The sequence below is a fragment of the Convolutriloba macropyga genome, chromosome 12 (assembly GCF_964194025.1).
Source record: "Convolutriloba macropyga chromosome 12, txConMacr16.3, whole genome shotgun sequence".
NCBI classification, from domain to species: domain Eukaryota; kingdom Metazoa; phylum Xenacoelomorpha; order Acoela; family Convolutidae; genus Convolutriloba; species Convolutriloba macropyga.
In genome coordinates this window covers 6258856-6271798 of record NC_134479.1, presented here as the reverse complement: position 1 = coordinate 6271798, position 12943 = coordinate 6258856, and the positions used below count along the sequence as shown (strand labels likewise).

The window sequence follows — 12943 nt, the reverse complement described above, 5'->3', positions numbered from 1 at the left end:
ATCACAGTGGCTTCCGTTGCCAAAAAAATGGAAACGTTTTTAAGAAAACGTTGAACGATTTCTTGCTCTCACAACATGAAAGAATTCCTTTGAATAGAAACGTAGGAGCTTTTAAAAGTTATTTTTTTTAAATAGCTGCGTCCTCAATTCTAGGCGGCTATTATAGCGCTCCTATTTTTTTTGCTTCGTCTAACAGATTTTTTTTGTTTCGTCTTACCGTGACTTCTTGGAATTGACATTTTCAATGACTTACCTCACTCAAAAAAATGACTTCTGAGCTCACTTATAAAACTTTAAATTTTATGAACATTTACTTATTAAAGGTCAATAGTGTGCATCTAAGTAGTGTCAAACATATGCCCTAATTCTGGAATATTAGAGTCTTGAGTTTTTGATTTCGAATATTAATTTTGGGATCTTTTCCCTTTGTGCCCCCCACCCCCAAATATTGCACGTGCATATTCTGGGTGCAAATAATATGCGCCCACTAAGCTGATGGGGCACAAAAGGAAAAGATCCTAATTTTGAAAAGCCCTGTTAGGTCTTTCTCCTTATAGAGCTTATGTGTCTCAAAAAAATGACAGGCCGAAGCTAACCCAAAAAGTCTAGTGGTCTGTTAAAGGACTGGTGGTCGATCTGTATATTTTATTTCTATAGTTGTTTCAATTCATGTAACGCCACAAGCGTCTATCGCGGCTATTTTCCGGCTATCTGCCGGCTATGTTTTTTAGGAAGAAAACAATCGGAAGAAAGTTTTATAATGTGAATTAAGACAATTGTTGATGTTTATTACTTTTTTGTTTGAATGATTTGAAGTATTTCTGTTTCAAGTATATTAAACCGTATGGTTATAATTTTAATTTACTTGTTGCAAAAAAAACTTGCAGGATTATACCTCAGTGTTGGATTTTTTCTTGCTTTTTTGTTGTTTTTTTCAGATGTATTGTTTAATAGCCGCGTCAGAAATTCCAGGCGGCTATTATTGCGTTCCGAATTTTGTCGTCTAACAGATCTTTGTTTCGTCTTACCGTGACTTCTTGGAATTGAATTTTTCAATGACTTACCTCCCTAAAAAAAATGACTTCTGAGCTCACTTATGAAACTTTAAACTTTGTGAACATTTACTTATTAAAGGTCAATAGTGTGCATCTAAGTAGTGTCAAACATATGCCCTAATTCTTGAATATTAGAGTCTTGAGTTTTTGATTTCGAATATTAATTTTGGGATCTTTTCCGTTTGTGCCCCCCACCCCCAAATATTGCACGTGCATCTTGGGGGTGCAAATAATATGCGCCCACTAAGCTGAGGGGGCACAAACGGAAAAGATCCTAATTTTGAAAAGCCCTATTAGGGCTTTCTCCTTATAGAGCTTATGTGTCTCATAAAAATGACAGTAAAGCTAACCCAAAAAGTCTAGTGGTCTATTAAGGGACTGGTGGTCGATCTGTCTATTTTATTTCTATAGTTGTTTCAATTCATGTAACGCCAAAAGCGTCTATCGCGGCTATTTTCCGGCAATCTGCCGGCTATGTTTTTTAGGAAGAGAACAATCGGAAGAAAATTTTATAATGTGATTTAAGAAATTTGTTGATTTTTATTACTTTTTTTGTTTGAATGATTTGAAGTATTTCTGTTTCAAGTATATTTAACCGTATGGTTATAATTTTAATTTACTTGTTGCAAAAAAAAAACTTACAGGATTATACCTCAGTGTTGGATTTTTTCTTGCTTTTTGTCGTTTTTTTTTCAGATGTATTGTTTAATAGCCGCGTCAGAAATTCCAGGCGGCTATTATTGCGTTCCTAATTTTGTCGTCTAACAGATCTTTGTTTCGTCTTACCATGACTTTCATGACTTTTCATGACTTTGAGCATTCAAAACGGGATTAACAGGTAAAGCTCATCGGGCATCAAGTTTCATTATTGCCCTTAGCCGTGTTTAGTAATCCTTCAAGTACTTAGAGTGTTGAAGTTACTGGGAACTTACCTCACTTAAAAAATGACTTGTGAAATCACTTAATGAACTTTGACAATTTACTAGTTAAAGATCAATAGTGTGCATCTAAGTATTGCCAAACGTATTTTCCTTAATTCTTGAGTACGAGAGTCTTGAGTTTATGGTTTCGAATATTAATTTTGAAAAAGCTTCCTTAGGGTTTTTTCCTTATAGAGTGTATGTGTCTCATAAAAATGACAGACCGGATCTAACGCAAAAGGTCTAATGGTCTATTAAAGGACTGGTGGTGAATCTGTCTATCTTTTTTAGTTGCTTCAAATCCATGCAAGGCCTGAAGCGTCTATCGCGGCTATTTTCCGGCAATATGCTGGCTATGTTTTTTTTGGAGCGTGGAAGCGAGATTCCACATCGTTGATTTGCAGATTAGTTATTGATGAAAAACTGTTTTTGATTGTGGTTAGTGATGTGATGTCTCTAATCGTTTATTCCTTGAGTGATCTGGTGCCGTGATATATTTTCTTCATACTGGATCAATAAAACCTTTAATTTTTTCCTCGACCATTTGCGTTCGAGTTTGATAAAACACGGTGACAGAGGTAGTCGGGTGGGGTGGATTTTAATTAGGTATCACCCGGTTGTCATCGATAGTTGTTTATCTTCAATTAGAGTCCACTCCATAAGGTAACAAAAAGACTTCAATGAAAGGATAAATATGTTAGATTACTTCTATATTTTTGATCGCCGCCGTCAGCCTCTAGACGGCTATTATTTAGGCGCTCTCCTTTTTTACAATTCGAAGAATTTGAATCGTATTGGGGCGTTGTCTTTTTTTAAAGATTTGTTGACACATTTTCATGATTTTTGAAGTCAGATTCGAGTAGTGATTTTGGTCACACTGAAATAGGAAAGGGAGCAAAGAAGCGAGTGTTTTTGCGGCGTGAGATTTTTTCGCTCTAAATTTAAAGTAGAGTGAGAAAACGTGTTTGAACAAAAATTTGCTTTCTCGCTAGTGGTTTTTTGTTCACATCCGGCCATTTCACTTTGATTTTTACTGTTTCTTTTTGATTTTTCGGAACGGTTTTTTTTCTAAATGGTTTTTTCAATCCATTCATAGTTCATTCTAGGCCGTTTTTTTGTTTGAACCAAATTTCTCATTCTCGCCAGTGGTTTTCTGTTCACATGCGACATTTTGATATTGCTTTACGGTTTCAAATTTTTTTGACCTGATGTTTTTGGAAAATGTTTTCCCAATTCACCATTAGTCCGTTTTAGGTCTAGTATTTGTTTAGTTAATGAAAATTCTTTGAATTGTACGTCAGGACTTTTGCGGCTATGTTTTTAACAATTCAAAGAATTTGAATTGTATTGGGGCGCTGTCTTTTTTTAGGATCTGTTCACACATATTTGATGATTTTTGAAGTCAAATTGGAGTAGTGATTTTGGTCACGCCGAAACAGGAAGTGGAGCGAAAAAGCGAGTGGTTTTTGCGGCGTGAAATTTTTCCACTCTAATTTCTCGAGTAGTGATTAATAGCCGGCCTCATCTTCTCAGCCGGCTATTATAGTGCTCCTATTTTTTTACTTCGTTGAACAAATGTTTCGCTTTACCTCATTTTGCCATTTTTTCAACATTTTGCGTGAAATCTTTTTGACTTCTCTAGGCTAGTTTCTCTCTTCTCTCATTCTGCTAAAAAGTGATTTTGAACATCAGTTGCTCAGCAAAGCAATTCAAAATGAACAGAGTCAGTGTAAAAAATTTAAGTCAAAAATAGAAACGGGATAAACCCTTAAAGCCCAATTTTAGATGCCCGCTATTTGAACGTCGTTCCTATAAGTCTTAGTTACCATCTCTAATGCTTATTGGTATTAATAGTAGCCCCTGTAGCCTCTTTCTAAGAAAAAGAAGTACGTTATGTTAAACTACGAAATGCCATGAAAATAAATGTTTTTTGCCATCAAAATAAAAACGGACTTAAAAAATTTTTTTGTACAAAAATCTTTTTTTTTTCAATATCTTCTATTCTTTCAATCCCAATCATGCTTATTGGAATCAACGGTGGCTATTTTCCGGCAATCTGCCGGGTATGTTTTTGGTCACGCTGAAACAGGAAATGGAGCGAAAAAGCGAGTGGTTTTGCGGCGTGAATTTTTTGCTCTAATTTTGAAGTGGAGTGAGAAAACGGTGTTTGAACAAAAAATGGCTTTCTCGCTAGTGATTTTTTGTTCACATGCGGCAATTTTACTTCGATTTTTACCGTTTTTAGTTTTTTGGATCGGATGTTTTTTCAGATGGTTTTCCCAATTGATTCATAGTTGCTTCCAGGCCTAGTTTTTTGTTCGAACCAAAATTCCATTTCTGGCTAGTGGTTTTTTTTTCACATGCGGCATTTTGACATTGATTTTCTTGATTTTTTTGACCTTATTCATCCGATTTTAGAAATGATTTTCCCAATTCACTGTTAGTCCGTTCTAGGTTTTGTTTTTCGTTTGATCAATGAAAACTCTTTGAATTATACGTCAGGACTTGTCCTGCTGTTTTTTTCGTCGTACTAAAATTTTACCTAGTTGGCTTTACCTTTGTTCACTGCTTTTTCAACATTTTGCGTGAAATCTTTGACTTCTCTAGGCTAGTTTCACTCTTCTCTCATTCTGCTAAAGTGTTTTTAGACAGCAGTTGCTCAGCAAAGCAATCCAAAATGAACAAAGTATCAAAAAACGAAATCAGAAATAGAAACGGGATAAACCCATATAGCCCAATTTTAGATGCCCGTAACTCGAACTTTGTTCTTAGTTACCATCTGTAATCCATTTTGGTATAGATATTAGCCCATTTGTCGTCTCACTGCGAAAAAGAGTATGTTCAGCTCCAAATTGACATCAAAATAGTCATCAGCACTTTAAAATTGACATCAGCACTTTAAAATTGTTTCAAGCATCATTTTTTTATTCCTTTCTCTTCGTTTTTTGTCTTCTGTCAATCCCAATCCTGGTTATGGGAATGAACGGCGGCTATTTGCCGTCAACAATCTGCCGGTTATGTTTAGCTTTCAATTTAGAAGCTGAATTAAGAATCCAACTGAAACTGCACGCCAAATTAGAACACTTTTTGACACTGAAAAGAAAACAGAAAAAATTCGGTCGAGTTGTCTTGTTAATAGCCGCCCTCATCTTCTCAGCCGGCTATTATAGCGCTCCTATTTTTTACAATTCAAAGAATTTGAATTGTATTGGGGCGCTGTTTTTTTTTAAGATCTGTTCACACATTTTCATGATTTTTGAAGTCAAATTGGAGTGGTGATTTTGGTCACGCCGAAACAGGAAATGGAGCGAAAAAGCGAGTGGTTTTGCGGCGTGAATTTTTTCGTTCTAATTTTAAAGTAGAGTGAGAAAATGGTGTTTGAACAAAAATTCGATTTCTCGGTAGTGGTTTTTTGTTCACATGCGCCAATTGCACTCTGATTTTCACTGTTTTTTCGATTTTTTGGATCGGATTTTTTTCTAAATGGTTTTCCCAATCCATTCACAGCTCATTTTAGGCCTAATTTATTGTTTGAATTGAATTTTCATTTCTTGCTAGTGGTTTTTTTATTCACATGAGGCATTTTGACATTGATTTTCTATTTTTTTTTATCTGATTTTTTCAAAAATGGTTTTCTCAATTCACTCATAGTCCATTCCTGGTCTAGTTTTTCTGTTTAGTGAATGAAAATTATTTGAATTGTACGTCAGGACTTGTCCTGCTATGTTTTTTACTTCGTCGAATAAAAAAGTTTCGCTGTACCTCATTTTGCCGCTTTTTCAACATTTTGCGTGAAATCTGTTTGACTTCTCTAAGCTAGTTTCTCTCTTCTCTCATTCTGCTAAAAGTGATTTTGAACATCAGTTGCTCAGCAAAGCAATTCAAATTGAACTGAGTCAGTATAAAAAATTGAAGTCAGAAGTAGAAACGGGATAACCCATAAAGCCCAATTTTAGATGCCCGCTATTTGAACATCGTTCCTATAAGTCTTAGTTACCATCTCTAATGCTTATTGGTATTGATAGTAACCCTGTAGCCTCTCTCTAAGAAACAGAAGTTTGTTCAACTACGAATTGCCATCACAAAAAATATCGGACTTAAAAAATGTTTTTGTACAAAAAATCTTTTTAATATCTTCTCTTCTTTCAATCCTAATCATGCTTATTGGAATCAACGGCGGCTATTTTCCGGCAATCTGCCGGGTATCTTTTTTCTTTTTCTTATTCAATCCCGCTGTGCATCAAGCGCGTCAAGGGCGGCTATTTTCCGGCATTTTGCCGGCTATGTTTTTAACTTCAGCTGACCTTTTAACTTCACACGTGCAACTGCAATAAATTGCACTGAAAAAAGTTCAAAACATCCTTAAAATTAATCATTATTATTGTTAATATCTTAAATACCTCAAAAAGGCCTCTTTATACTTTGTTAATAGCCGCCCTCATCTTCTCAGCCGGCTATTATAGCGCTCCTATTTTTTTTTTTACTTCGTCGAATAAAAAAATGTTTCGCTTTACCTCATTTTGCCGCCTTTTCAACATTTTGCGTGAAATCTTTTTGACTTCTCTAGGCTAGTTTCTCTCTTCTCTCATTCTGCTAAAAGTGAATTTGAACATCAGTTGCTCAGCAAAGCAATTCAAAATGAACAGAGTCAGTATAAAAAATTGAAGTCAGAAATAGAAACGGGATAAACCCATAAAGCCCAATTTTAGATGCCCGCTATTTGAACGTCGTTCCTATAAGTATTAGTTACTTCTCTCTAATGCTTATTGTTATTGATAGTAGCCCCTGTAGCCTCTCTCTAAGAAACAGAAGTATGTTGAACTACGAAATGCCATCAAAATAAATCGGACTTAAAAAATTTTTTGTACAAAAATCTTTTTTTTTCAGTATCTTCTGTTATTTCAATCCCAATCATGCTTATTGGAATCAACGGCGGCTATTTTCCGGCAATCTGCCGGGTATGTTTATGCTGTTGTGTGTATTGCAGGCCTGAAGGATTTAAAGGTGTTTGACAGGGGAATCATCTGGAACACTGATCTGGTGGAGACTTTGGAGCTGCAGAACCTCATGCTCCTGTCAGCACAGACACTTGTGTCAGCCGAGGCCAGGAAAGAGTCCAGAGGAGCACATGCCAGAGATGACTTCCCAGGTGTTACTCCTCACCACAATCAGAACACCCCCCCCCCCCCCCCCCCCCGCGCGCAAGCACTCACGAAACTTTCACACACACACATAGCTTATTGATTTGTGTGTGAACTTAATCGCGGCCATTCAGAAATGTACGGTTTCTGAACTAATTTTTTTTCGTGCGTTAATTGACGCAGTTCACTATTTTAAAAAATCAGAACTGTCCATATCAATTGCACTGTTGTTTGAATAACGTTTGAAAGCATGTATTCTAGTCAATTTGATTTCCTATTTTAATTGCTATAGATGCTATAGTTCCAGAATTGTTTTCGAGAAATAGTCATTTGAATAGATCTAGCGTTTCATTAAGATTTCGTTAAGATCGTAATATCTGATATGTTCACACTTTTTAACTCTTTCTTGTCAATAAGAAGTCAAATTAGAGTGGCGATTTAGTCACGTTGTTGTAGTAAAGGTAGCAGGAAATTGAGTAGTTTTAATCCGTGAACATTTTTTCAATCTGCTTTTAAAGTGAAATGGGAAATTGCCTCTGAACAAACTTGCAGTTTTTGAGAGAGTTTTCGCGACTTGTTTGATAGCCGCCGTCAGACTCTCGACGGCCATTATTCAGGCGCCCTCCTATTTATAATCCAAAGTTGCGTACTGTCTTTAAGATCTGTTCGAACTTCTTTTTGACTTTTTCAAGTAAGTGAGAAGTCAAATTAGAGTGGTCATTTGAATTACGGAGTAGTGAAAGGTGGGAAAGAGCTAGAATGCCCGAGGCGGGGTTTTTTGCAAATCTTTAAATTGGAGTGAGAAATTGGTATGTGAACAAAATTTTGGTTTTCGAAAGCGATTTTTTTCCTCTTAATAAGGGCAGATCTCATTAGTTGCGTTTGATGCATAAATTAACCTAGTTATTTGTTGGATCTCATGGCTAATATAGTTTTCATTACTTCGACAATATTTGTTCTCAATTCAAAAAAAAATTAGGTGTTTGTTTTGTTATCATTGAATCCAATTTAATCATTTAATCTAATTAGGGACACATCTCATAGGTTTTTTATAGGGAATGCTTTTTTGCGTTTTAAGTAATTCATTTCGAAGCTAATGTTTTCTATGACATTGGTATCAATGGTTTTCAAGAGACTTTATCGACTTTTTCAATTTTGCGAGTGGTTTTTTGTTATATCTCAGTCTCATTAACAACAGGTCTCATCTTTTGCTAAAGATGCTTGAGTCAATCGAACTAATAGTTCATATTATTGCTTTCTATGACTTATATGCTAATCGTTAAAAAAATCTAAGTGAATTTATGTTAGCATTTGTTGCACTAAGAAAGCATTTGTTGCAGATATTACTGTCTGACTAATGATCTCATTTTTGACAACCTTCATCGGTTTCCAACGAAGAATAGGTGAACCTTATTAGTCGTATGAGTTCATGGCAGTTGTGTTAATCATTTTGACTCTTCTTTTCAAAAATTGAAGGTTGATTTTTTGAACATGCATGTTTTTGTTTTGTGGTTTTATCGCTTAGTCTGAGAAATAAGTTCTACTTGGCCTTCTAATACGGTGGAATTTTCGTTAATTAAGCGGCTCTAAATTTGAGCTCACAATTTCATTTATAGCCGCCCTCATCTTCTCAGCTGGCTATTATAGCGCTCTTATTTTTTTCTCTTCGTCGAACTTTTTTTTCGCTTTACCTTTTTGCCGCTTTTTCGACATTTTGCGTGAAATCTTTTTGACTTCTCTAGGCTAGTTTCACTCTTCTGTCTTTCTGCTCAAAGTCCTTTTAAACAGCAGCTGCTCAGCAAAGCCATTCAAAATGAAGAGAGTCAGTATAAAAAAATTAAGGTCAGAAATAGAAATGGGATAAACCCATAAAGCCCATTTTTAGATCCCCGGTACTTGAACTTTGTTCTCAGTTTTACCTGCTATCTATAATGCTTATTGGTATTCTTACTAGACAATGTAGCCTCTCACTGAGAGACAGGAGTATGTTCAACTACGAAATGACATCAAAATAAATCGCACTTGAAAATTTTTTGTACAAAAATCAATTTTTGTTGATATTTTTTTTCTTTCAATCCCAATAGAGTTATGGGAATCAACGGCGGGTATTTTCCGGCAATCTGCCGGGTATGTTTGGGTTTTGTTCTTGTGTTATATATGTATTTGTTAATCTTGCTTTCATTTGCAGTTCTAGTGTCCATTTTTTGCCATTTGAACTGTTAAAATGTATTATTTTTATCTTTTCAAATTTTGTAATATGCTGTGGTTAAGGATTACGCGATGTGATTATGCGGTTCTCTAAATGCACGCTACTCAACTTCCAAAGATCATGATTTTTTGTTTTTGATTGTTTCTTTAGCCGTTGCCTCCTTTTTGCTTCGTCTGTCATTGATTCCCATAATTTTGTTGTTTCAAGTACTCTTTATAAGGATTCGGAGAGTTAATTTTTCCATAGTTTTGTTTTTTTAGTGATTCTTGAAATGCTAAAATCCACGAATTATTTAGTTCATTTTTGCCCACATAGGCTCATGAGTTTTGTTTGTCAGGTCATTAGGTAACCCAATTTTTAATAGCCGCCCTCATCTTCTCAGCCGGCTATTATAGCGCTCCTATTTTTTTTTACTTCGTCGAATAAAAAAATGTTTCGCTTTACCTCATTTTGCCGCCTTTTCAACATTTTGCGTGAAATCTGTTTGACTTCTCTAAGCTAGTTTCTCTCTTCTCTCATTCTGCTAAAAGTGATTTTGAACATCAGTTGCTCAGCAAAGCAATTCAAAATGGACAGAGTCAGTATAAAAAATTGAAGTCAGAAGTAGAAACGGGATAAACCCATAAAGCCCAATTTTAGATGCCCGCTAATTGAACGTCGTTCCTATAAGTCTTAGTTACCATCTCTAATGCTTATTGGTATTGATAGTAGCCCCTGTAGCCTCTCTCTAAAACAGAAGTATGTTCAACCACGAATTGCCATCAAAATAAATCGGACTTAAAAAAATGTTTTTGCACAAAAATCTTTTTTTTTTAATATCTTCTGTTATTTCAATCCCAATCATGCTTTTTGGAATCAACGGCGGCAATCCCAATCTGCCGGGTTTGTTTTAGTTTGTAATTCAGGAGTTGACCTGATTTGTCCAGGTTAGGTTTTTTTAGTTCTTTTCACCTTCCGTTCATTTTGAAGTTTTTTTTCGACTTTCAAGTTAGACACCTAACTGACCTCACTGTTAGTGGCAGCTGATTGGATTTTAAATTCTATCAGTCACCGCATTACGCAATGTAGTGAATACGGTCAAAGTTAAGGGCAAAATAAAAGAAAATGGCTGAACAAATAAAGGGGGGTCATTAGGTCAAAGTGGTTAGAGCGGTTATCAAAAATATTAGAGTGGTTAGTCGCTGGCATTTGTTTTGAGCTTTATAGCCTTCAGACGCTGAATTGAGAATGTGACTTGTACTGCTCACTAATGTTTTTAAACTTTTTCTGAATTGGAATTTTTTAAAGCTTTGGAAAAATTTTCATCTCCGTTTTCTGTTTCAATACCGAAATGCGTCAAGAGGGTCAACTGCGATTGTTTTCTGGTAGTTTACCTACTATACTTTAGAGGTTTTCCGCGAATGCTATTAAAAGAGATGCTACTGTTCTGATCGAGCTTAGTTGCATTTTAAATCTCAATTGAGCAGTTTTTAAATGTCTTCGAAAAAAGTTCAGTTTTGGTTTTCCCCTTCTTTGTTGTGTTTCGCTTGTCTTATCACCACTTAGTCTCAGTAATGACGGGTCCATTATGTGTTGTTAATGACGACATATTAAGTGCTATCGTAAAATTTTTCAGAAATTTTCAGTTTTGCCCAAAGTTGATATTTTTCGTAGTTGATGCCCGAGTCTCAATATATGTCATCAGTAATCGCAGGCCATACTGGACATCCAAATAGCAAAATCGAATCTTAAGAACGTTTTCAGTTGTGTTTGAGTTGGTTTTTACGCCTTTCTCTTTGTGTTTCAGTCCTTTGGTTCTGCTCCTACTTTTCATATAAGCTCAATAATAACGGATTTCGTCAGCATACTATTGCCTCAAGATTTGTTTATTTTGATGTAGTTTTGCAACTAGCAGTTTTCATACATAAACGCCATTTGTTTCTGACTGAGACTGTTCCTTAAATACTTTGTTTGCTTAATTTTTTTGTGTCAGCGTAGTTAAATTAGAATTTGAGCTCTTTGACGTTAAATTTTTAGAAGTGCTCAGACGTTTTATTATATAGCCATCTGTTTTAATGACCTCCACCTCAAAGCTGAAAAAAATTTCAACACTATTAAGACGATTTTTGCTCTGATGTTTTTTTGGGGCTATGCTGTGCTCGTAATTAAAGGCTTTTTATGGAAATGTTGATTATCAGGTTAGTAGTTATTTCAGTTCTTTCAATTGTGATTCAGGACTGGTCCTGCTGTTTTAATAAAATGTGTGTTTACTGAGTTTTTTTAATGGCCTTTCTTTAAAAATGGGATAAACGGGTACAGCCCCCCCCCCCCAATCAAAGGCATCACGTTTAATAGGAAGCCAGAAATTGTTTTGTATGATCTCAGAAGTGTTAAGTTTGCTAAAATAGGTGAGAACGTGGAGAAATTCTCTTACTGAAAATGCTGACACGATTTGTGGCAAATTTTTTGTATTTGTTATCCTTTTTTAATAGCCGCCCTCATCCTATCAGTCGGCTATTATAGCGCTTAGGTGAACCTTATTAGTCGTACGAGTTCATGGCAGTTGTGTTAATCATTTTGACTCTTCTTTTCAGAAATTGAAGGTTGTTTTTTTGAACATGCATGTTTTTGTTTTGTGGTTTTATCGCTTAGTCTGAGAAATAAGTTCTACTTGGCCTTCTAATGCGGTGGAATTTTCGTTAGTTAAGCGGCTCTAAATTTGAGCTAACAATTTCATTTATAGCCGCCCTCATCTTCTCAGCCGGCTATTACAGCGCTCTTATTTTTTTCTCTTCGTCGAACTTTTTTTTCGCTTTACCTTTTTGCCGCTTTTTCGACATTTTGCGTAAAATCTTTTTGTCTTCTCTAGGCTAGTTTCACTCTTCTGTCTTTCTGCTCAAAGTCCTTTTAAACAGCAGCTGCTCAGCAAAGCCATTCAAAATGAAGAGAGTCAGTATAAAAAAATTAAGGTCAGAAATAGAAACGGGATAAACCCATAAAGCCCATTTTTAGATCCCCGGTACTTGAACTTTGTTCTCAGTTTTACCTGCTATCTATAATGCTTAGTGGTATTCTTACTAGACCATGTAGCCTCTCACTGAGAGACAGGAGTATGTTCAACTACGAAATGACCTCAAAATAAATCGCACATAAAAATGTTTTTGTACAAAAATTAATTTTTGTTGATATCTTCTATTCTTTCAATCCCAATAGAGCAATGGGAATCAACGGCGGCTATTTTCCGGCATTCTGCCGGGTATATTTGGGTTTTTTTCTTGTGTTATTTGTGTATTTGTTAATCTTGCTTTCATTTGCAATTCTAGTGTCCATTTTTTGCCATTTGAACTGTTAAAATGTATTTTTTTCGTTTCAGTTCGTTTCACCTTCCGTTCACATTGAACTTTTTTTCGACTTTCAAGTTAGACACCTAACTGACCTCACTGTTAGTGTCAACTGATTGGATTTTAAATTCTATCAGTCTCCGCATTACGCAATGTAGTGAATACCGTCAAAGTTGAGGACAAAATAAAAAGAAAATGGCTAAACAAATAAAGCCGGGTCATTAGGTCAAAGTGGTTAGAGCGGTTATCAAAAATATTAGAGTGAGTAGTCGCTGGCCTTCTTTCAATCCCAATAGAG

At 35.6% G+C, this 12943-nt stretch overlaps 1 protein-coding gene across 1 annotated transcript in view; it reads left to right on the top strand.

The window, feature by feature from the left end:
• Positions 1–12943, top strand: part of LOC142350821 (succinate dehydrogenase [ubiquinone] flavoprotein subunit, mitochondrial-like) — an 80725-nt gene that overhangs the window by 49690 nt on the left and 18092 nt on the right. Inside the window, exon 9 of the mRNA XM_075402780.1 lies at positions 6963–7124. Within this exon, the coding sequence (XP_075258895.1) occupies positions 6963–7124 (162 nt within the window). The remainder of the gene's footprint in view (positions 1–6962; positions 7125–12943) is intronic.